The sequence below is a fragment of the Perognathus longimembris genome, chromosome 12 (genome assembly GCF_023159225.1).
Source record: "Perognathus longimembris pacificus isolate PPM17 chromosome 12, ASM2315922v1, whole genome shotgun sequence".
NCBI classification, from domain to species: Eukaryota; Metazoa; Chordata; class Mammalia; order Rodentia; family Heteromyidae; genus Perognathus; species Perognathus longimembris.
In genome coordinates, this window is record NC_063172.1 from 50,669,810 (window position 1) to 50,696,138 (window position 26,329).

At 38.7% G+C, this 26,329-nt stretch overlaps 1 protein-coding gene across 1 annotated transcript; it reads left to right on the forward strand.

Moving 5' to 3' along the window:
- Positions 1-20,102: 20,102 nt before the first annotated feature.
- Positions 20,103-23,260, forward strand: LOC125360618 (golgin subfamily A member 2-like). Its single transcript, XM_048358658.1, has 2 exons — positions 20,103-20,183; positions 20,813-23,260. The coding sequence occupies exons 1-2, from the start codon at positions 20,103-20,105 to the stop codon at positions 23,258-23,260; spliced, it is 2,529 nt and encodes an 842-aa protein (XP_048214615.1).
- Positions 23,261-26,329: the final 3,069 nt, after the last annotated feature.

Below are 26,329 nucleotides of genomic sequence, written 5' to 3' on the forward strand. Positions count from 1 at the left end.
CAGACACATGTGCTTGTGCCTATACTATATGATGGTCATTAGATAATTTACATAAATAACAAGTTATATGTGTGTATACATATATATACATACATATAGGTATATATACATATTGTATATGTATATATATTGTATATATGTGTTTATATACATATATGTGTATATATGTATATATATGTGTGCTCCAGTACATGTTATATTCAAGTCTCTTTACATTGTCTGTTTACATGTTTTCAAAACATTAACTGAAGTCCATAATTTGTTAGGGATTCTTCAGTTTGTACTTCTATGTACTTTTTCTGTTCTGAGATTTTGTCTGGGATGCCACCTGATTTATTGAATCATTACAGTTTCTCATATTTTTCTTATTTTTGATGACCATGAAAGTTTTGAAGAGTACGAATCAGATATTATATGGAATGTACCTCTGTTGTAATTTCTACTTTTTTTTCTATGATTTCACTGGAATTACGAGTTATGGGGAACAAGCCCCCAGAAGTGATGTGCCTTTTTCATCACATCACATCACATCACATCACATCACATCACACTGTCAGGATGACTTATCACTCTTGATCTCAACCTTGCTCAGTCAGCTGGGGTGGCTGACTCCAATAAAAACTATACTCTTCTCATCTTTCCTGACTGTGCTCTATCAACTCACACTTAAAGGTGTGAGTAAAAAGTAGCGACTAAAATTATAAGAATTCTGCAGAGGCTTACCTCTTTGTCCATTAGCCCATTTATCATATATTTACATTGATGTGAACTCACAGGAATATGGTCCAATGTTATTTATTTTATTGCTCAAATTCTTTCATATTTAACCAATAGAATTTTTTGTATCTCCTTCCTTCCTTCCTTCCTTCCTTCCTTCCTTCCTTCCTTCCTTCCTTCCTTCCTTCCTTTCTTTCTTCCTTCCTTTCTTTCCTTTCCTTTTCTTTTCTTTCCTTCCTTCTCTTTCTTTCTTTCTTTCTTTCTTTCTTTCTTTCTTTCTTTCTTTCTTTCTTTCTTTCTTTCTTTCTTTCTTTCTTTCTTTCTTTCTTTCGCAAGTCCTGGGCCTCGAACTCAGGGCCTGAGCACTGTCCCTGGCTTCTTTTTGCTCAAGGCTAGCACTCTGCCACTTGAGCCACAGCGCCACCTCTGGCTGTTTTCTTTATATGTGGTGCTGGGGAATTGAACCCAGGGCTTCATGTATATGAGGCAAGCACTCTATCACTAGGCCATATTCTCAGCCATCACCTGCTTACTTTCTAGCACTATAAGATACTCCAAACTTAATTTGTATATGTCTTGACCCAGATATACTCCAAGGAGTCCTGTTTATTTTGTAGCATGGTGTTAGAAACCAACATTTGAACACTGGGCGTGCTCATTGCTACTGGGCTGCTGTCATTTCTAGATTTTAATTGACATATTAATTAAACATATGTGTATACACAGAGATTAATCTACTTATCTGTATTTATATTAAACTAAGTATGATTTCATATTGCTATCTCCAACTCTAATCTAGTATGACTCAGATCATTCTAGCTTTGCCCTCTTCCTTGTCTGTAACCTCTCATTCTAATAGTGAAAATTCTAGCTCTTACATTCTGCTATCCATTTACTTCATTATCCAGTACTAGTATTCATGTTTAAGGTTTTCAGTTTACTGGCATTTATTGAAGAAAGGTGAAACTAAGTATTCATTTCTAAGTGCTATTATGGCCTCCCCACAGCAATGGCAATAAGCCATTCTATTTTTAGTGCTATCTGGAGTATGTTAAGGAAAATAAAATAATCATGAAATATTAGACTTTCATGTAAATGTATTTTATTCTATTCTACAAACACTGGCAAACACGTACCCATGTGACAGGTACTAATGAAGGCACTAATAGTTAGAGAATTCCTCAGGAAAGAACATTTGGTGTAGGCATACATTGAATAACTACAGTGTGTCAAGTGTTGTTCTAAGGGGAGTGAAGATGAGGAATGACCACTTTAAGCATTTAAGGTATAATGGGTTAAACTGACAAGGAACAAGTATAGTTTGGAACCATATATATATATATATATATATATACACACATATATATTTATATATATAAGATATAGGTATATAATGTATTTATATGTTATTTATTTATATTTAAGTGTATTTTATGTATATTTAAATATATTTCTATATGCATTATATATTTATATATATGTATAAATAAATAAGAAGAGAATGTTTTGTGTCTTAGGAAGAACAAGGAAGGCCTTTGAGAGCTGATATTTGATCTGTGATTTGAATACAGGCAGAAATTCAATAGCACTGAAAAGGAGAGGGTCCTGGGCCAATAGGACAGCACACACTAAGGCACAGAGGCATGAAAGTGCACACTGTTCTCAGAGAATTCTCAGTATCCTTTTACATTCTTCCAATAATATCCTATTACCACTTAGTGACATTACTTCTTGGTAAGCCATAACCATAAATGATTAATGGAGATTTGTGCTTTGGGAACAGTGACATCCATAACACCTGTACTATTTCCAGTATGGGACAAACAGTGCAGAAGAAAGGTACTAATAACATCCTTGGAGAATTATCATCTTGTAACAACAGTCACAGAGATGTTGACAGAGTAAGCAATGGAACAATTAGGTTTGTGATCTCTTGTGTCTAATGGAACAAATCACTTCATTTTTTCATTTGAACTCAGCCTAGAGACTTTAATCATACATCAAAAAGTGTCAAAATATTTATCATAGCCTGTCTGAGTATGTGACCCTAAACACTGCATAATCTCCTGTGAGGTTATATGAAAATAAGGAATCATTTGCTTTTGAAAAGCTAACATAACTGTCATTAAACTTTTATCTTGTTCTGTTCATTTGAATTTATCATAAATATTTTGTGCCTTTTTATGAAATCAAACTTTATTCCTCTGTAGAGATGTTATAGCCACATGTTCTTTTGGTTCATGGTTGTCATCACCACAAATAGTTTTCCTATTATATCACCCAAGTACATATCAGCATTATGAAACAGGAGCTAGATGCTCTAAATAATGAGGCTCTTTTTTAAATAACATCAACCCTAATCAAAAGTTATTTTTGTGATAATACTATAATGTTTTACCTTCATTCTAAACATTGTGCTTAAGCCAGTAAAATGCAAACAGCATAGGCTTTAACTTTATAAATAATGATAAAGCTAGAACCCATATGTTATGTGTTAAATTAGAATAAAAAGTCCAAGGCATGAAGTGCATGAATTTAGAACAGAAAATTCTCTTTGCCAATAAGGAGTGTTTCTTTTTAAGCATAAGAAGTGAATTAGGGGGCTGGGAATATGGCCTAGTGGCAAGAGTGTTTGCCTCTTATACATGAAGCCCTGGGTTCAATTCCCCAGCACCACATATAAAGAAAACAGCCAGAGGTGGCACTGTGGCTCAAGTGGAAGAGTGCTAGCCTTGAGCAAAAAGAAACCAGGGACAGTGCTCAGGCCCTGAGTCCAAAGCCCAGGACTGGCAATAAATAAATAAATAAAGTGAATTAGTGGAAATCTTTTATCTATCTCTACATTTATTAAACAAAAGTATAGAACTTACTGAATAATATTTTGTAATATTTTGAGAGTTAATGATTTTTTTTACTGTCACCAGGGATCAGCTTGGGTTGGGAATATTTGTTGTGGTGTCTGACATCAACGACACTTTGAACCACATATATATATGTCTTCGGCAAACACCACACTTGGATTTACTGTAAATGGATTATGTTGGTACTCTGACTCCCTTGAAAGTATTTCTCCCTTCCTCCTAATTCAGTGTGTTCCACTCCTACTAGATTGCTCTAATAGTTTATTTCAATAACTGTCACTAGGCTATCTCATGTTTCTTCCACACAGCTGAGAAATGGAAATGTCCTACTTTCCTCTCAATCTGAAACAGTCAATGGCTGATAAAGAAATATGGATGACCTCTCTACTTCCTCCAAATCAAACCATGTCTATGCTATTACTTATACTACTTATCTCCCTTTAGAATGAGACTTGTGCTTAGGATTCACCCGAAATAATGCCGTTGTTTCCAGTTTGGTTTGGTCTTTTCTACATAAAATCTCAACATAGTACAAAGATTCTTTAGAAGATACAATGACATGGAAAGTCTCTTGAAATCTACAAAAGGAACTTTATATCACAGACCTTGAAGTTCTGGAGCCAGGTCATGTCCTCTTCAGTTGAGATTTATATTTTCAATACTCTGGGCACTAGAAGTGGCTGAGTATCTGAACCACAGGATATGCTGTCATTAGAGAGACTAGTCTGACAATAATATGATGAATGATTATTTGGACCCATTAAGACATAAGAATAGAGAGGTTTAGTTCTAATCCCGTCTTCAGGTTCAAGGAGTTCCAGACCTCATGTTGCTCCTGAGTATTGTATCCTTGCCCTTCACTTGACTCATGTCCATGGTCTCATTGGGGAATTGCCTATAACCACCTGAGAGAGGAGGAAAAATCCCTAAACAGAACATGGACTACTGCTTGAAATACAGTCCCACTCAGGAAAAGATATGTACATGAAAATCTTTCTAATGACTATTTTGTTGTCCATTCTGAGTTGAGAGAGAAGTTGGCTGAGGTAAGGATTTATTTGTACTAGTGGGTGTAAGGGAATGGCTTGATTGCTGGGTCAGATAACTCATGGGAAACAAACGAGAAGATTGGGGACATAGGTGTCTTTGGAGGAATTATATTGGTAGATCACTGAAGTGGGCATAAAGAGTAAAGGTCTTTGTATCAGTTGCTATTATCTATCACAGATAGTCCACTGAAAAAGAGACCTGAGCTGACAGGATGGACAATTAATTAGTCTAACAAATTAAAGTCAAATCTCTGTACCTGACCAATCTAGTGCTTATGTAATGGAGTCAATAACCAATCAGTTAAAATGCATAGGAATCTTTATGTGGACCCACCACCATGTGAAACCTCTCTCTCTCTCTCTCCCTCTCTTCTTCTCTCTTACTGTTTTTGAATTAATTTTTATGCCCCCCCCCCCACCTAACTTATACGTTAAAACCCTAACATCCAATATAATTGTGTTTGGGGATGGAGCCTTTGGAAAGGTTAGAGTATGTCATGACAATAGGTCTTCATAAAGTTAATATGAGTGGTCTTAAGAGAATAAAGTTCTTTCTCATTTTCCTCACTTACATGTACTGAAGAAAGGGCCATAGCAAGAAGCTGATGATCTGCATCCTACGGTTAAAGTACTTCAGAAGAGCTAGTACCTGATCTTGAATTTCTCAGCTTTAACAATTATGATAAAATAAATTTCTATTATAGAATTTAAACATTTCACATTTTGAAATTTAATGACTAACACATGAAGGACTTGATTACAGAACTAGCATTAGAAAGCAGTGGGCAAATCCTGTACTCTTCAACAACACATGGCGCCCATTTGGGACAAAATGAAAGTAGTTCCTGAACTTATACCATACACATAAGTAAGTTATCAGTAAACACTGGAAATATTATAAGAGTAAATAGGAGCATATATTCATGACTGTATTGAATAGGAGCTAGCCAGGAAACTCTCATTTCCCACAAGCAGTAATTGAAGAAGGTTTAATGAGTGGACTATTATAAAATTATGGAAATGATTAAAGAAACAAATTTGGATGATGCAGCATTCTGAGGCTGACAACAGGAAGGAGTCCTTGTGGTTATAATCCCTCTGCTTGAAGGAAAAGGAGAGGGGAAGGGAGTAGACACAGGAGCTGGGAGACATAGAGCTGCGGGAAGGGCCCCTCAGCAGGAGCCATAAACCTAGATATATGTGGTGCTGAGGAATCGAACCCAGGGCTTCATGTATACGAGGCAAGCACTTTACCACTAGGCCATGTTCCCAGGCCAAAAAGGTATCTTTAGATATGTGCCGTAGATCTAATACCATTTACTGACTAGTTTAATCATTGACCACCGCCTTATAATGCTACCTTTATCATAAACCAAAGTAATTGGATCAGTACCTGAGTTATTTATTAAGCTCCAGAATGACAGGCATTCAAACTTTATTTAAATACAATTATTTTCTCAAAGTTATGCTTTACATTAGAGTTCTTCATGTCTCATCTAGATTTATAAAATGTATGAATGAATACCAACACATATTCAATACATGTTATATTTGGCCCACATAGGCACATATATTAGGTATACATACATTTACATATACATATTATATGCACACACAAATACATCTATACATATGTGTATATATGTATAGAATGTCAATAGGCATTTGTGAAAAATAGCTCTAATACATTGCTGATGATATTATAAATTGGCAAAATTGCTTTTGGCAAAATCAAGTGATGTTAAAATTGTCCACACTTTATGATTCAGAAATTTCTCCTCTGAAAATACTGTCCAGAGAATCTCTTGCAAATGTGTTCCAGGAAGTCATATTTTAAGAATATCCATTTTAGTGTTTTTGAATATGATGAAATATTGAAAAGAGCAAAATGTTATTCAGAGAGGAAATATAATTGTGGTTTAATTGTATCATGAAATATTAGATAGCAGTTAACATTCTTAAACAGTATATTCATTGTTCGTAACATGTACAAATCAAAATATACGGCTGAATGGAAAACACTGACTTGTAGTATAATATGGTAAGTTTTTAAAACACAACATCTAAAACACAAAATATAAATACATATCAATACTGTCTTAGTCTGTTTCTTGCTACTGTGACAAAATTCCAGAGTGGGTAGTTTGGTAAGGAAAGATTATATCACTGGCAGTTCTAAAGGTTGGAAAGTACAAAGAACATGCCACACTTGTATTTGATGGGATTTTAATGGGTCCTCATAACATGAAGGAGGCATTATATGATGAGAAAGAGACAAAATCTGTGTGTGTGTGTGTGTGTGTGTGTGTGTGTGTGTGACAGAGGGAAAGAGAGAGAGAATGAGAGATATTGAGAGAAGAAAGAACAGAAAAGAGGAGAGAAAAAAAGGAAATGAAAGTGAGGAAAGCAGAAGATAATGGGAGAGAGGGCAAGAGAACTATTTTTACAATAAAGTTACTCCCATAATTGCGAATCCACTCCACTATAACATTAATCAATTAATGGTATTAAAATACCATTATACTAATGTAATCCCATATATCATGATGGTAACTAAATTTCAACCTGTTTTGTGAGGCATTGACAGACAGTAACATGAAAGAATATAAACTATTGATTTGAGGGATGTGTTACATTTTAGTTATTGGCTCTGAGGTGAATTTGAGGAGGTAGAATTTTTTTAAAGCTTCAGTTTTGCTTATAACATTTTACTTACATACAAGAAAGACTACAGAGATAAATTGAGAGGTGCATATCAAAATGTTTGTAGACAGTAATTCTGGAAATTCTTTTATTATGGGTTCTGCTTCCTCTAAGTTACATGACTTTGAGGACATTTCTTGGAGCCTCCATTTATATTTAAGATAAATCACTGAGACCTCAGATGAGTGCCATTGTTAGAATAACCAGTTGTTGATGTGTTCTATAAACTATAAATTTAAAGACAGGGCTTATCGGCTTTCTTTTACTAAGTGGATGGCTCCGGAATATCTACAGAGTGCTGAATGTTTAGTTACATCCTTCTCAGCCCATGAGCCAAAAGATTTGTGACTAGGTGTCCGTTGGAAAAAGAACTAATTAGTGTGACCAGGCATATCAGCTAGACTACTATTCTAGGTAGGAAGGCAGCAGTTCAATAGCACTGGTATCCATTTTTTTCCAGTTTTATTTTCTATCATTCTTATGCTGCTCACCCCACCCATATTCCACTCCATATTAAATTTAACTTGCATACTAAATTAGATACAAAATCTAACTCATGCAGAAAAGTGACAGAATTTATGTTCACATTTATGTTCACTCACTTTTAAAAAGCATTTCATTATGTTCCAGGTACAATTTATATACAATGTTCAAAAATCTGTTAATAGTGAACACAATGAATGCAAATTCATGTGAAGGAAAACAGACAATAATAAAGTAAGTTAATAATATATACAGATCATTCCAAAAGGTTGTATCATGTACATCACAATGGGAAAGGACAAAGGAATAAAGGATTGTAGAACTGAAGTCCTCATATCTTTTCTGAATATGAGCTGGAGCTACTCTTAACTAAAAAGATCACTTGTGTTCTTGCAAAATGCATCGTTGAGTTTGTGCTAAGGCAGTTTCCAATACACTACTCAGCCAATGACCAAGAATAGCAGGGACACAAAGGCAGACCTATTCCCACTCCTCTATTAGCCAGGCTTTGTGGCACTCTTTTGGGCCACCTCTTCCTCTTCACTCTGGTCAGACTAGCATTACAGGAATTTTTCCTGATAGAATCCATAGACATTTAATTCTGTCTTGGTGGCTTCCTCTTAGAAGACTGGGACTAACAAAAGTGGCCCCAAGATAAGAGATATTAAGATGGGCATTTGGCTCTGGTACTACCACCAATCAGTGAGCAGAGAGGTTGCTAACTTAGCTGATAGCTGGGGGACATATAGCACCCACATCACTGAAGATTTCATTGGTAGCGACCTACAGACATGCCTCAGCACAAATAGATGTGCTGTGGCAGATCCCACATACATGTATACACACATATACATACACATATGTGTATATGTATATATATATATATATATCTTATGTATCTATAGAGAGAAATGCACATATAAATTATCAAAGGAACAGTGCCAGCAGAGCCTTGGTGGCTGGTCAGATAATGCTAAATTGTATTCACTTCTTACAGAAGGACACAAAGATAGTGAAGCTGCCAACAAGTATCTTAGGGCTTATTTCTCTCTTCTGTCTCCCATGGACAGACAGATGAATCTCTAAGTAACAGAACAAAGTTGTGGGAAGGCTGAATAGCTTATTTCTAGAAACATGGAGGTATGTGAACACTGATGCAATGTAAGTCTGATATGTGAATATCAGGGTACAAAAAATATGCAATGAGAATAACTTTAGAGAACACCTCCCTCTCTGTGGGCACTCTAGAAACCTGGTAGGCAGCAGTGACTGGCTTAAAGAAAGAGTTGACTAGTGTTTGAACCATACCAGTGGAAAACCCTGGTTGTCTATGTGAGTGTAGTCTTGTTGAAATAGGAAGTTTCCCTGTCTTTACTTCTCTCAGTGATTCTGGCATCCTGGATCTGTGTGTGTCCTTTTGTTTATTTTTCTGTAACACATTAAGCTAGAACCGGCCCAATCTACACTTATTGAGACTTAGCCAAGTTTATACGTTAAATAGAGCCATTAGAGTATTTTCATGAAGCCTATAGATGAAAAGGAAAGATAAAGTCAGAGAAGTACAGAAATACAAGACATTATCAAATGTGAGAGGTGTTTCCAAGGAAAAAGGAATAAAGATAAAAATGAGGTTCACACAAAAAAATCACTCCACATAGGGTATCAGGAAAGGCTTCACTGTGAAATGAGATTAAATCGAAAGCAAATGACTAGGAGCACTTTGTCTAATCAGAACTAGAGAAAGATTCTCCCAGGTATAGTATAGGACAAATATTGTCCTGTGGGTGTTGAAGTAAGAAAAAGCTAGGTATTCTATAGGACACAGGCCAGTTTGGCTAGGATAATATATCAATCCAGAGCACTTCTATCCAATATCTTTCCCTCTTTGTCTTCTTCCCTCAGGGACAGAATGAGATGATTCACTTAGCTTTTCTGGTTATTTTCTGTTGTTCCCTCACAGGCTCTTCTGATAAATTCCTGTGCCCTTAACCTCTCTTGTATTGACTTTTTGTTGGATCTACATGAACACCTGTGGTGGAGGAAGGCCTCAGGGAGCTAGCACCTAATGAAAGACCAGTAGGAGATGGAGGAAGCTAGTCGAGAGAGGAATTTGTGGAAGAACATTATAGCAGAGAGAACCAAAGCTTGACAGGTACCTACTCGGCTGTGCTTAAGGAGAGCAAGATGTCAGCTTGGTTGAAGATTGCTGACTGGACCATGAGAGGCAGGAGATGGACTGTCCTTTACTCTGAACAAGAACAAAAGAAATTACAAGATTTGGAATCAGAAAAAAAAAAGGCAGGATCTAGCAGGGTTTTTATTGCCAGTCCTAGGACTTGAACTCAGTGCCTGGGCACTGTCCCTCAGCTTCTTTTGCTCAAGGATACCATTCTACCACTTGAGTCACAGCACCACTTCTGGCCTTTGCTGTTTATGAGGTACTGAGGAATCAATCCCAGGACTTCATGTATGCTAGGCAAGCACTCTACCTTTAAGCCACATTCCCAGCCCTAGCAGAGGTTTTTATGTTGTTGTTGTTTTGGCTCTTTCCTGTGGCTAACTGAGAATTACATTGCAACAGGTCAATGGTGGAAGCAGAAATTCCAAGTAGGAGAATACTGCAAGATCTAGGTAAGAACTCATAGAGTTGGCCAAGGCTGAGTACTCAGGTTTTGGGTGTGCTTTAAAGGGAAAGAAAGCTGATTTGCTGACCATGAGGTATGATATGTAAGTGAGAAAAATGGTGACAGGGGTGGAGATAATACTAAAAAAGTTGATGTGGGAAAGAGCAGGAGACTTGAGGAGAAAAGATAAGCTTACTATGTTTGCTTGATATGTACATGGAGATGTCAAGACACAATTGGATATATGGGTCTGATGTTTAGGGAAGTCTGAGCTGGAGATATAACTCTGGGAGCTCTCAGAAGGAAGATGGTATGTAAAACTGTGGAACGGGATGAGCTCATCAGAGAATGGTGGTCGATAGTGGAAATGTTAGTTAATAAAATTGTATATACACAAGTAAATTTCCATCACTCACATCTCCTTTTGTAAAAATAAAACAACAAGAATATCTGTATCTCTTTTCCTCTGAGTGTTTCTGAGATGCAGATTTCAAACCAGCTTATTGAACATCTCTGCCTAAAACCCAGTGTAATAATATTTTTACTTACAGGCCAGTGGGACTAAGATGATATATCAATCCAGGGCATGTCTATCCAGTATCTTCTTCATTAGTATCCTTCTTGATTAGTAAAATTGAGAACCATAGATATAAGTGAATAAAAAAGATTTGTACATAGTTTTGCCAGTTGCAGAATGGAAACCTAATATTGGGGCCGAAGGCTAATTTGCTTAAGTTCATTTCTCTGTTCATATATTTTTAATGATGGAGTTACATTCACCATTATTTTCCATTTTTCTCTATTTCTGCTCCCTTATGAGTAAGATATAGGGAGGTAAAAACTGGGAGAAAGTGAAGGGGTGATTTTCCCCCAAAGAAATAACTCATTGCCTGATTTATGTAACTGTAACTCCTCTGTACATTACCTTATAATAACAATAAAGATGTTATTGAGAAGAAAAACCAAAAGAGAGTAAATACAACAAAATCAACTTTCTTTATTCTATATATAAACTTTTATGTTAGCTATTTGAATCTCACAGGCTGAGCATGTCTGGGTAACATGATGTAGAGAATAAATTTTAGGATTATATGCCATACATGACACCTCTTTTATCATATTGAGATATCTGGCTACATATAAACAGAGGTCACAGAAAACGTGATATATAATGGAAAATTACTGATCCAACAGGAAGAATTTTGTATCAGTTGCAGGGAAATGAGTAGATCTGTAAAATATTCTGTGAAGTGAAGTTAGTCAGACTCAGAGACAAAAGATTTTTCTTTCATTAGTAGAATTTAGATCAAAATTATAAACATAGGGCTGGGAATGTGGCCTGATGGTAGAGTGCACGCCAAGCATGCATGAAGCCCTGGGTTTGATTCCTCAGCACCCCATATACAGAAAAAGCCAGAAGTGGCACTGTGGCTCAAATGGTAGAGTTCTAGCCTTGAGCAAAAGAAGCCAGGGACACTGCTTAGGCCTTGAGTTCAAGCCAAAGGACAGGCAAAAAATCATAAACATATATGATAACATATGTGCATGTATTTATGCATGTACATATATGTATACATGTAGTATAAACTAAAGTGTTGCATATGCAGAGGAGGATTATAACTGGTAACTATCAAACAGTTAACTGACAGTTTAACAAAATGAAATACTAGGAAGCTGAAATGTGTTGCTGAAAGATAGAGAGAGGTTAAGGGGAGGGATAACAGATGAATAGAGAGAGGAAATATGGGTCAGTAGGTCCCAATATTTCATCTTTACATGTGAAAATTGAAGCAGGAGATGGTGTGGGTCAGGAGAGAGGGAGAGAACAGTTGAAGGAGCGTCATCAAATAAGATGAATTGTACTCATAAACTGATATGTTGAACTAGCATTCCTTTCTTCCATGATTTCAAGGTAATTTTTAAAGAAACCTTAGAAATAAAATGTCTGCACATTAAAAAAAAACAATGAATAGACAAATCTAAGGTACACTCTGCAGAAAGTCTCTGGCAGAATTACATACGCAAAATTATTCATGGAACATCTCATTATCATAGTACGAAGTAGGAAATTCAGAAAACAGAGCTCTGATAATGAATTGTGATGTTTTTACTCCAGGCGTGAAGTGAGATCTCCCTAATTAGTGCACACAAAGTCTTCCCCTTCCTTTTCCCTATCATTTAAATCCATTTTGGGTCCTGCTGAACTTTGTTGTTTCCAGTTGAACTATTTGGGCTTTTGCCAGTTGTCTGACAACGAAATTTTGATGCCTTATTCAGGACCTTTCCTAGCAGTTCAATTCATTTAAAACTTGGAAAAAATTATATCAAATGAAGTAAAGCAGACCCAAAGAAACATAGGCTGCATGTTCTCCCTCATTTGTAATAATAGAATATGTCTGTAAATCTACAAGTTAATCCAATGGATAGTAAAAGGCAAATAATTACACTTGGCATGATTAATTAAAGAGCATTCTAAGCATTCCTACACTTAGAACAAAGGAGGGTATTCTTAGGAGAGGATCACAATGGCTCAAATAGCTATGTGCATACAACCATCTAAAATAATGCTCATTGAAATGAACATCAAGAAGTGGAAACAAGAGGGTTTCTCATTAAACTGTTTGCAGTTATTCCTTTTTTATCTGTTTTTTAACCTTTAGTTTATTTTCTGTTGTTACTGTTTTGTACTTCTGTACCCTTGTTCTTGTATATAAGTTTACCTGATTTAGCGAAGGGAAGGGGAAATTACAGAAATGGTGGGACAAAGGGTAGACCAACTCAACAGTGATATTCACGAGACGATATGTTGCCAATGAACTTTACAACTTGGGGGAAAGGAGGTTGGGAAGGGGAAAAGTTGGAGAAAGTGAGGGAGATGTAACACTGTTCAAAAAGTAATGTGCTGATATAACTGTACCCCTCTCTATGCACATCACTTTTACAGTAAAATTGAACTTTAAACATAAATAAATAAATAAATAAATAAATAAATAAATAAAATGTTAAGTACAGGGCTCTGAAAACAGACATTGTACTAACAATGAGCCAGTACGTGATGTAGGAAATGAGGGTATTTGTTGGAGATTTCTGTTTTAGTTAGTTCAAGAATGAAAAGCCCTAAGTCTTGTCCACATGGATGAATTCTATTTAAGTGGTCTATTGAAAAAAGGGTAAACAAACAGGAAAAAGAAGAGGTGCCTAAAAGTGAACTCTGAAGTAATACAATTGTTTTGATGTTACTGAGTGTCATTATGCACATGTGTGTTTGTATCTAAGGATTGACTTGATGGAGACAAACAGTCTGAAAGGAACAACAGTCCTATTGGACAGCCATTCTTGTTTCAGCCATCAAATCTAGCCTTTCACAAAAGTCTGAAAGAAGCAAATTAGACAGAACTTAACTTGCTTCTTCAATTCCTAGACAGAACTGACTTGAGCCCAGTAATTTAAATTCTTGCATTTTCTTGAGGTCATGCATGCTTTCATGTAAGCATTCTTATTACAAAATGTTTTTAATATGTGAATATGTCCCTATCTTTTTGTTAATATTTTCACCTCTTCTTCCATAGTTTATCTTTTTTTTTTTTTTTTTTTTTTTTTTTTTGCCAGTCCTGGGGCTTCAACTCAGGGTCTGAGCACTGTCCCTGGCTTCTTTTTGCTCAAGGCTAGCACTCGGCCACTTCAGCCACAGCGCCACTTCTGGCCATTTTCTGTATATGTGGTACTGGGGAATCGAACCCAGGGCCTCATGTATATGAGGCAGGCACTCTTGCCACTCGGCCATATCCCCAGCCCCATAGTTTATCTTTTATTGATACTATAATCTTCAAGCAGAATGAACTAAAATGCGGGAATTCAAGAATTTAACCTGAGGGCTGGGGATATAGCCTAGTGGCAAGAGTGCCTGCCTCGGATACACAAGGCCCTAGGTTCGATTCCCCAGCACCACATATACAGAAAACGGCCAGAAGCGGCGCTGTGGCTCAAGTGGCAGAGTGCTAGCCTTGAGCGGGAAGAAGCCAGGGACAGTGCTCAGGCCCCTGAGTCCAAGGCCCAGGACTGGCCAAAAAAAAAAAAAAAAAAAAAAAATTTAACCTGAAGCTTCAAAAATTAAATTTGAGGCTTGAACTGAATCTGCCACTGTGACTGCAAAGGGTATCAATGACTTTGATTAATTGGGCAATTGATCTTTATCTGTTTCATATGTCTTTGTGTAATTTGGGTCAAAAGGTTCTACAATATTAGTCCCCCAAGCTTGGCATCCTGATTTCAAACCTCAGCATTGTTAATATTAAATTCAAAGAGAATTTTATTGGGAAAAGAGACAGTTTTTTTTTAATTCAAACTTTATGAGTTATTTCCAATTGTAAGGATAGAACATAAAACAATGCAGCAAACTTTGGAGAACAGTATGGAGGTTTCTCAAAAAGCTCAATATAGACCTACCCTATGACCCAGCCATTTCACTTCTAGGCATCTATCCTGAACAGCAGGTCCCAAGATATCAAAAAGACATTTGCACTTCCATGTTTATTGCTGCACAATTCACAATAGCCAAAATATGGAAACAACCCAGAAGCCCCTCCACAGATGAATGGATGCAAAAATTATGGTACCTATACACAATGGAATACTACATAGCAATTAGGAATGGTGAAATATTGTTATCCGCAGGGAAATGGTCAGAACTTGAACAAATAATGTTGAGCAAGACAAGCCTAGAACACAGAAAACAAAGGGGCCTGACTGTTAAGATGGGGTGACGGGGAGACAGTAGAGACCCGGTCTGTGAAACCAAAAACCACTTTTGTCAAATGGTATTTCCCACAGGTTTGGGTCAGCGACCCTACATTATGTAACTAAAACCACAACTACTCAACATATAAAGGTCAAAAATTGATCTCTCAGTGGATCACAATAGCTCAAAAGCTATGTATGTACGTTCATATAAGACTATTGTCGACATACTGTCTATTTTAGACATTACATTTAAAGACCTAGGTGAATTTTCTTTGGCGTATGCCACATGGCTACTGTTTATGTTCTTGATACATTGTGTATTGTTCATATGTCTACCTGAACTAGGGAAGGGAAAGAAAAACACGATGTAAGATAACACAAGAAATGTACATACTGCCCTACTATGTAACTGTAGCCCTTTTGCACAACACCTTGTCAAAAAATTTTTGTTTAATAAATAAATTTAAAAAAATTCAGCAGATACAAAAGGTATAGAAAGATAGTGGGTGCATGTTTGTGTATAAAAAAGTGAAAGGTAAAATAAATGCTTTTAAATGAGAAATGATTTTTAAGGTAAGATTTGTCCTAAATATTTCAAAGTAGAAACAAAGCTAGAACAAAAAAAAAAAAATCAGGACGGGACTGGGGATATGGCCTAGCGGTAAGAGTGCTTGCCTCAAATACATGAAGCCCTGGGTTCAATTCCTCAGCACCACATATGCAGAAAATGGCCAGAAGTGGCGTTGTGGCTCAAGTGGTAGAGTGCTAGGCTTGAGCAAAAAGAAGCCAGGGACAGTGCTCAGGCCCTGAGTCCTAGCCCCAGGACTGGCCAAAGGGGAAAAAAAAAATCAGGAAGCTGAAAAGATTATGTCAAACACAAGAGTCAATTCTTATGTATATGAAAGATGGAAGAAAAAAGGTTTATGAGTGTGTATTACATTTATTATAAATATCATTTAAGAGCTATTAAAGGATATCTAATGTCAAATTTTAATAATAATTAAAAATAAAATCTAATTCTGTGTGTTAATAACAACAATATTGTGTTTAAAATGCACTCAAGAATCTAATGCATATATAATTCAATTAATAAGAGGGAGCAAGGGGTGGGAAGTTTAGGGATGGATGATAATGTTGAAAGGAATGACATTGATCAAGATATATTATATTAATAAATTGTTTTCTTAATAGGAAACTCCTTTGTACAACTAATTAAAGATAATAAAAATAATTCTCTAGTTAAAAAGTTGGTTTGTGTGTTACTTTCCTCAGTAATAATTGGAAAAGACAACTGGTCCAAAGGAAAGATTTTGTATTTTACAGAAAAAAATCGCTTGTTAAGTTTTGCTTACTTAAAAAACTGAAACTCAAGTAAATCAGAGTGCAATCATACATATGTCCATATTGTCTTTATGAGTATCACCATACAACTATGATGAAACAAAATGTCTTAAGTAATTCTACCACTATTAGTACCTAATTGTCTGAGACTATTAGGACTTCGTGTTTGTACATTATCTGTATCTTTGCGGATTTTTTATCTTTAAAGAAGATTTCAGCTTAAAAGCAGATTTAATATTTTTATTTATTCTTTTGTTGGTCATGGAGCTTGAACTCTTGGTCTGGTCACTGATTGTGAGCTCTTCAGCTCAAGGCTAGCACTCTGCCACTTGACACAAAGCGCCACTTCAGTTTTCTGGTGATTATTGGAGATAAAGAGTCTCATGGACTTTCCTGCCTAGGCTGGCTTTGAACCCCACTTCTCAGCTCTCAACCTCCTTAGTAGCTAGGATTACAGATGTGATCCATGTGCTCCCAGCAGCAGATTTAATCTTTTTTCCCATATTTTTGAATAATAAGCACTTATTTATTGTCAAAGTGATGTACAGAGGGGTTACAGTTTCATATATAAGGCCATGGGTACATTTCTTGTACTATTTGTTACCTCCTCCCTCGTTTCAACCTCCCCCCTCCTCTATTCCCTCTCCCCCTATGAGCTGTTTAGTTGCTTTACACCAAATGGTTTTGCAAGTATTGCTTTTAGAGTCCTTTGTCTTTTTATCCTTTGTCTCTTGATTTTGATATACCCTTAACTTCCCTAGTTCTAATACCAGTATATACAGTATCCAGGGTACTCAGATGACATACAGTGATAGCACAGGGAAAACCACAGGAAGGGGATACAAGAGGATCCTCAACAAAAGAAGCTATGGTGTTGAAAGTAATTAGAAGCAGATTTTAATCTTAAAGCAAATTTAAGCTTAAAAAAGGTTTTTAAAAAAAATCTTTGATTTCAAAACTAATTCTCTCATTATATATCAGACCTGACTTTCACATCTAAAGATGGCCACAAATATTTAATATTCTACCTGTTACTAATCAGGTTTATGTAGTTGGAACAAACTAGCATTTGGACAATCCTGCTGTATAAAGCCTGGCCTACATCTACATGTTTAAGCTAAACAAAGGAAATATATTGATGAAAGGCACTTGTACATTAAGAACAGGACTATTTGATCTTTGGCACTGTCTCCTTAACTTGTAAGAGACTGAAATTTTCACTTTTGTCAGTCAGTGGTAAGAATTTTGACAGTATTTTGTACACCTATGACCTTACCAAGCCAAACACTGTATGCTTTGCTTTAAAAATAAAAATAAAATTAATGTGCACATGTGACATCAGAGTTGCTGTAATGTTGGTACTGGTTCCTCTACATATTGAGGGTCCATATTGTCCCAGGAATGTAAACTTTCTGTAATACAAAGCTCAGGCAGAATTTTTATGCAGTTGGTATCTTCTTACTACAAAGCTGTCAGCGATGGAAGTCCTATGTAGGCCTGTGTTCATGTCATCATAACTGTAACAAAGAGAGCCTAAGAGTGCTGATATAATTTTGTCTAGCATAATATTTATTCTGAAATGCTATATTTACCTTTAAATTTCTAAACAGTTACTTCACTGTTTTAACCACAACTATTCTAAAGTTATCTCATTACTGTTTTGATCTTCCCCAATGAACATTTGTAACCAAATACATGACAAATTGCTCTAACATATGCTTATTTATCAAATAAGTTGGCCTCCAAATATTTTGTTTTTCATTTGTCTTATGTAGCTTTAAAGATCTTGCAGTAGTTTGACATTCTGAAGAAGTATAATAATATTTGACATGACCTCTGATGGCACCTCTACCCACATTTGAATTTGTCTATGAATTCAGACTCTTTTAAACATGCATACTTTTCTCTGCCTAATTCTTCTTATTTAACTCAAAGCAAATGTCTATACCTCAAAAGATGGCTGAAAATGTGTTGAAGTGTTGTGTTTTGTGGCTGCCTGTAGTAATCGGTATTTTTTACTCCTTTCACCATGTCTCAGGCTGGGCCTGACAAGTGGAATTCCTGAAGTTTGGGTCTAGGGTATAAATCCCCCATTTTACTCTCATTCACCCTTTGAATAAATGGAATGTTATTCACAAAGGGATAAAGCAGTTCAACAATATTTTAGTTTTCCCAGAATTTTTTGAAGGACAATTAAATAATTTTAAATACTAAACTGTCAAGGTTTTGAATCTATCTAATATATCCATACACTGAAATGGAGACAACATTTTACAGTTTTTTACTAAGTGATAAAAGAAGCTCAAAAACATTCCTGCAGAAGTAGAACATAGAATAATAGTAAGAAGACACTAAGACAGAACAAAAAAAACAAAACAAAACAAAACAAATGGGATCAAAATAAAGGATACCAAAACATAGTGAGACATGGGAATAGGAGAGTATTTCTGATGTTCTATTGTACAGTAGACTGAGTATAAGAAATAAAAACTAATGTTAAATTCCACAAAAGTAAAAATACATACAGGTAAATGTATGGAAAGTAGTACTAAATATTGCAGGATATGCATAGCTTATTTGGATTTGAAAATATCCCAATAGAGACAAGGTTGGGAACATGAAATGGGACATGAAAACATACACAACTTTAATGTCAAGAAATAAGAAAAAGTAAGCAGTAATAATTCATATTTGTAACCCCAAAAACTTCAAAAGATTGAGAAACAGAAGTAGCAAACGCTAGGACAAGCCAAAACATTCACAAGACATTACCTGCAATTACACAGCAAAATGCAGTCTGGGGTATGGCACAGATAAATGGTAGCACACTAGGCATGAGAAAGAAAGCTAAGCCTATGGCCTGGCCCTGAATTCAAGCTATAGTACCAGCCCACATAAAAATGCAAGTACACAAAGCATAAACAAAGGAAAGTTAAAAAGAAAAAGAAAGAAGGAAAAAAAGAAAGGGAGGAAGAATGGAAAGAAGGAAAGAAGGAACAACAAACATGGGAAGGAACAAAGGCAAAGAAAATTGACATGGTAGTCTGAAAAAGCACTAAAAAAGGTAAGAAACAATCCAAGCAACAAAACTGACATTTAGTAAAATAACCCACACTCATAGTTAGCAAGAGGAAGGAAATAATATGAGGTGAATTTTGTAAAAAAGAATCAACTAAACAACCTTAGTTCTTTGAAAACACAAGAAAATGGACAATCCCTTGGTCAAACTAACCAGCAAAAGGATGGCAATACCACAAATTAATAAAATGAGAGAGGAATGACTGGGAAATACTCAGGTGGAAAGATCAGAGAAAGCAGAAGCTTGAGGACTAGCAAACACTTTGAGGACTGCGTGGCAAGAAGAAGGGCCAATGGGGATCAAAGGTTAAACCAGATGACCTGGAATTTCTCAAAACTGCACTGTTTTGACCAGGCCTAAGTTGGTTAAGAAGTAGAGAGGGGAACACAGCCCATTTCACAGGGGCTCAGAAGGCCAAGGACAACTTGGTCAGTCTGAAAGGCTAATTGGATGGAAAGCAGGTGTGAGAGGAACAGGGCACCCGGAGGATGCAGCAATTTCTGCGATGGGCTTGGCAGAGTACAAGAAGATGAAGAATGGGAGCACAGACACTGGACCAAATGCAGCCAGGACAGGATATCATGCTGTAACCTGACAGGATCAGAGATCCTGGAGGAAGTGGAGACATTGTGAAAAAGGATTCTGTGGAGTTGGATTAAAAGTACCTTGCAGGTGATTTCTAATAGATGAACACACAGAGAAGTGTTGTGATGTATCAGAAAAGTGAGTGCAAACTGGCAGACTGTACCATCCTGTTCCTTCCACACCTGCACGCTCAGACCAGGTAGAAAGGCCTCTAGGACTAAGGGAGAGGTCAGTGTCACAGAAGGGAGAAGAACACAGGCTGGAAAGCAGACTCTCATGTCCACCAAGCTACATTTCTGTGATGGAGAATCGCACACTGAATGTAAAGCTGCATTAATTACTGCCCAGACCCATGCCCCCCAAGTACATAAGGAAGTAAGTTTGGATAAGACTTGCCCATAGCCCTCAGTGGGATTCCACTAGTTCAAGGATCCAGAAAGCAGGCCACGCCCCTGCCTAGCCTTGTTCTCACTGACCAATGGGGTGAGAGATATTGGCCACGCCCACATTCCATGCTGCCTAGTATTGCCATGGAATTCTCTCTCTGGCTCACACCACAGTGAGGAGTTGTTGGAGGTGGTAGTACCTGGTGATTGATCTGAGACAGAACTTGCTAGAATCCTTGTAAAGTGCCCCACACTTCCCCATCTCACCCCTACCCTGTCGAAAACCAGAGACAACAGCAGTTGGCTGCCGCCAAGAAAAATCTCAGGCAATAGCACAAAACAAGCAGCCTCCAGGGTCCAGCAGGAGAAAAGAAGAAACAACCTAAAAGCCACAGTGAATCTGACACCACCACTGTGGGTAAGTCACCTGAATAGGCCCCCAAAGCCCACAAGGCTCTTCCTGCACCCACAGACTCTCTGCTCCCTCTCAGTGCCCTTTCACACCCCTCAAACCCCTGCTGTTGTAATGGACACAGCAACAATGAAAGACCAGGATGCTGACATCAGCCTGAACACCATGGCCGAACTCGAGAGCCTGAAACACCTTTCTGAAAAGCTCACTAGCTTCGTGTCTGACACCACACTGACCCCAGACAGGGAGACTCTCCCCTGTTCTGAACAAATGCAGGATCTCGAGGAGCTATATGAAGGGCTGGCAGAAGCCCTAGACGCCTGCTGTCAAACAAACATCAAACTCGCCAAGAAGGTGAAGGTACTGGAAAAAAACAGCAGAGATGATGTGAATGAATTACACCAAGAGAAGGCGTACCATCAAAACTTATTGAAAGAAAACGATGAGCTGAGGAAAGATCTGCAGCTCCACAAGCAAACCATCGAAATTCTAGTATCACAAAAGAACGATCTATACACACAGCTGACCACCATGCAGCAGGCCGCCACTCATAAGGCAGAAGAGATGCGGGGTCTTTCCAGCCACCTGCAGTCTTCCCAACGGCGAGTGTCGGAGCTGGAGGCTGTACTTTCTGCCATCTCCAGCCAGCAGAAGGAGGAAAAGGAACATACTAGGGAGCTGACAAGAGAGAAAGACAGCCTAACGGTAGAGCTGGAGAAGACCAATAAAAGCATGGAAGAACTCCTGGAGTACAAATCCACCCTGGAAGAGTGTCTCCAAATGGCACTGCTTGAGAAAGCAACCGTGGAACACGGAAGGGAAGAGCTCCAAAAGAAGCTAGTGACATCCAACATACTCCAGCTACAGTGCTCAGGGCTGTGTGAACACACAGTCAGTCCTCAGGCCTTAGCACAGGCCACTAAAGACAAGAGCCAAGTAGGGGCACTGAAGGAGGAGCTGGAGAACATGGCTACACAGCTGCAAACACAGCTGCAAGTCAATAACACCTTAAGTCAACAAAACCTCCTGCTAGAGGAGCAGCTGCATGCCCTAGAGCAGGCCTCTAATATGTGTGCTGTGCAGGCAGAAGATCGCCTCCATCAAACATTAGACACCCTGACCCAGAACCAAAGCATGATCAGTGGTGCTCGGGAATTGAACCAGCACCTCCAGAACCAGCTGGCTGAACTGCAAGGTGGCTTTGTGAGGCTCAGTGGTGACAACATGGAGCTGGCCAGCACCTTGCAGGCAGAGGAGAACACAAAGAAGCAACTGGCAAAGCAGCTGGAGCAGCTGCAGCAGAAGGTGCTGCAGGGCAGCAGGGAACTGCAGACAGTCCAGGAGAATTTGCAGCAGACCCAGGAGCAGCTCCTAGCCACCAGGCAGCAGAACCAGCAGCTGCAGGCTCAGATGAGCCTCCTGGCTGTCCCTGGAGGAAGTGAAATGGAAGAGAAAAAGGATGAGGAGGCTGCTAGGCTCCACCTCCCCATCCCAGAGAATGTTCAGAGCCCAGAAGACTTGATTGCCTTTCTCTTTGAGGCTCAAACCTCGGTTGATGCAGAGAAGGCCCGGCTGGGCCAGCAACTGAGACAGCAGAAACTGCGCTGCCAGTACCTGGCTCAACTGGCAGCCGAGAACAACAGGAGGCCCGAGCAGGAGGCCCTGGCCACACAGAGTAGCAGAGATTGCATTTCTCAGGAGATGCAAGGCATCACTAGGCACATTGAAAACCTGACGAGACTCTTCAAGGAAGACCTTCAGGTTAAAACATTTTTGAAGGAGCGAGTAGAGGACCTTGAACTACTCTGCATGCAGCTCAGGGGAGAGGTGGACAGCATCAGGGATGACACTGCTTTCTATGGAAATCACTTGGTGCTGCTGGAGAAGCTACAGCGGGAGAAGAAGGAATGCATCGCCCAGCTGGACCAGGACACACAAAGGATGGCGCTGGAGCTGCAGGATCTACTTTTCCAGCTGCAGTTTCAGGCAGCCTCTCAGAGCCCACCTGCAAAGCCCACCTCAGGCCCCCCAAAATCGGAGTCAGCCTGTGAGGATGAATTTGAAGACATAGACCTGAACAGTGATGAGGAGCCCACAGGACAAGGGGCATGGCTGGCTTTGCCCCTGGAGAACCCCACCGTGCAGCGGATAGAGCCAGAGCTGCCTGACTTCAAGCAAATGCAGCAGGAGGAGGAGGATGCAGCTTGCTTGAGCAGCCAGTGCATGCCTTTTTTCTACCGGCATGCTATGGATGACCAGCTAGACATCTTGGTCATCTAAATGCACCACTGCTCAAGGGTACAGAAATGAGTCCAAGGCTCTGCCATTCCCCAGAGTCTGTCCCACATCTCTCATCACCCCTGGCCCTTCATTCTCTCCCTGCCACCTTGTGCCTACCATCCCTTCCCACTTTCCCTTTTTAAAGTATCCCTGCAAAATCTGACCCCTGGTATAACACATACACTCACTGTGTCATCGGGCAAGACCTGAGACTGACTTGATCCACTCCTGCTCAAGGAAGAAGTTGTTGAGCAGTGTTCACATTGACTCTTAGGAGGCACTGGGGATCTTTCCCCTATCCACACACTCTGGCTATGGACCAGTGGGCCACATTTTTTCATAACCTTTGCACAAACTGGCTCACTGGCCTGCTGAGAGTTTACAGTAGCAGGGCAATCCTGAGATCGGTAGGGCGCATATATTTTTGTGCCTGAAATACTGATGGAGATGACATCGAAGGCCAGAACTTGTCCAGATCAGCTCTGATCTTCTTTTTGCACCAGGATCAGTTGAAGGGAGGCCATCCCCTTGAGAATCTGTCTTTTTCGAGGCATCTCAGGGCAGAGCACCAGGCACCATTCTCTGAGGCACAGTGAAAAATGGAGAAGCAGAGGGAAGGACCTACAGGAAAGATGTAGAAGTGACATGAAATAATAGAACACAAAAGAACAGACTCGGCACTAAAATAAAGTCATGAGTCAGCATTTCCAAAGATACTGGGTTTTTAGCAGCAGTAGGATGTCTTACTGCTTGTAACATAAAGGGCCACAGTTTGGCTCCTGAGTGTAGAAAGCAAGAAATGCAACAATAAATAAAATGTTTTTAATAACGTTGAAAATTTGACAAATTTGAATCACTCTTTTTCTTTCTCAGCCAATCTTTCTTTCTCCCACTATGGAATAAAACTCCTTAGCATTATTTGAAAAAGAGGGGGCGAAGAAAGGAGAGACCCTATAATGGAGAGGACCCCCGTGTGAAATGACTCTACATGTCTATAGATTTTCACATGAAAACCCTTCATCGTCTTGAGAAATTCCAAAAACCAAACCAAATAGGCAAGAAACAAAGTCACCCCCAATGGGGTCCACTGCACCCCAGCACATGCTGAGCAAAGTCTAATGAAGCAGGTGTGGCAGGAATCTCTAACAACAATTTCTGTTTTCAGGGTATGCATTCTCCCCACAATTTTAAGAGTATTTGACAATTTTATATGTTTATGTTTACTACAAGTATGAGCGAAATCTAAGGTCCAAAGAAGGTCCTGAAAGTCTACCTGAGTCTAAGCTTGAAAGATACATTTGTTCAACAGCGCTATTTCCTGGGCACCACAGTTCTGACTGTAGAAGTTAGGTGTTAATGGAAGGACACTGTGAGCCAGACTGTGTGTTCAGAGTGCACTACAGAATCCACAGGGCCAAGGAGCAGAAATACTGAGATTATCTCTCAGTAAGGAGTAATGGAAAACGACAATGTCATCTCAATGTGATCAGGACTTTAGAATTAGGATTTAATACTACAGTAAACACTTTAATATAGTCACAATACCTACAAGTCTTGTGTTGACCCCCAGATTTGATTTGCAAAGGATAGTTGAATTATGCAGTTTCTGTGGCATGCAACTATTAGAAGAATCTTCTAGTCTAAAAGTTAAGCATTTCAGAGCCGAAGCACTGATGTTAACAACATAGTACATTCCCAGGTAAATGCTTATGGTTGAACTTATACCAAGCTTGTCCAAGTTAAGTGTGACATTTTCTTAAAGTTTTTAATTTACTATCTGAAGAACTTTAAAGCTTTGCCCTTTTAAATTCAAGTCTTTTACAAAAGGGCTAAGTAGCTTTGCACAGTGCTAACTATAATATTAACTAGGCAAAATGACAATATCCAGAAGAATGTGGTTCATATCAGGCCCTGCAAAAGCAGGACCTTATCAACAATTCAATCATAGTGTATCTTATGTGAAATCCCAGCTAAAGGGATTTTTCCTGAGCATATCTGAAAAAGGAGCTAAACAAAATAGTCTGAACTGGGTTTCAAGTGTATGAAATCCTACCTAGCATACAAAGAGTGCAGGAACCAATCCCAAATACAAGGAAATAAAATAAGTAAAAAAAGTCATTTTCAAATTTAAAATATTTGAGCAATAGGTTTAAGAAACAAGCATGGTATATTTGTGTGTGACATAAAGGGGGAGGGAGAGGGGTAGAAAGAGGGGGAGAGGGAGGGAGAGAGGGAGAGGGAGAGGGAGATTGAGAAGGAGAGGGAGAGGGCAAGGGAGAGGAAGAGAGGGAAAGAGAAATAGGGATGACTAAGAATAAGAGAAAGGTGGAACTAAAACCGCCAAATGGTGCTGCCAAAATTAGATTCGTGCTTTATCCACCGAGGAACCTAACCAATACTTGGCTCTTTGTTTTCTCTAAATTTACGAATAAGACCTTACCATCAAAACTAACTAAACTAAATGATGGACTTTGAAGTTTTAAAGGATTAGAAAAACAAAATAAAATAAAACCAAAAAACAGTGCCCACACAATGGTACATGCAGAGAGAATCAATTTCTTAGTACACCAGAGAAACAGAAAAGAGAAACTCCACACTGGCCACAAGAGCTGTTCCATTCCATGGAGTACCACCAGAGAAATTCAGGAAAGAGCCCCTGCTGCCATTCACAGTGACTAGCTCCCAAACTCCTGAGCAAGAAGTAAAGGCAGCTGACCATTCCATGCCAGGTCGCAGAGCTTCAAGTGGGTCCCAGTGCCCGTCACTGCCTGGTGTGGTTATAACCCACTTCCTAGGGAAGCAGTGCACATTGCACAAGTGGGTCTCTGTGGCCATCACTGCCCACTGTAGTTGTATCTCACCCCCAGGGATCCTGCCCACACTTCCCAAGAGTGTCCTAGGGGACAAGTACATTGGGCAATTTCAGGCACTTAACCCTGAGGGGAAAGGTCAACTTAGGCAGGCCTTAACATTGTGCAGCTGATTGGAAACAAACTAACCAACAACAAAAAGACAGAAGTACTATTTTCTTCTGCACACAAACAGCGGCCTTAGAGACTTTCTGTACTG

Excerpts from the sequence above, each read along its gene's own strand:
- LOC125360618 (XM_048358658.1), top strand. The coding sequence starts at position 20,103 with ATGGGCTTGGCAGAGTACAAGAAGATGAAGAATGGGAGCACAGACACT. Across the intron at positions 20,184-20,812 it reads CCAGGACAGGATATCATGCT|TGCCCCACACTTCCCCATCT; the intron begins GTAACCTGACAG and ends ATCCTTGTAAAG.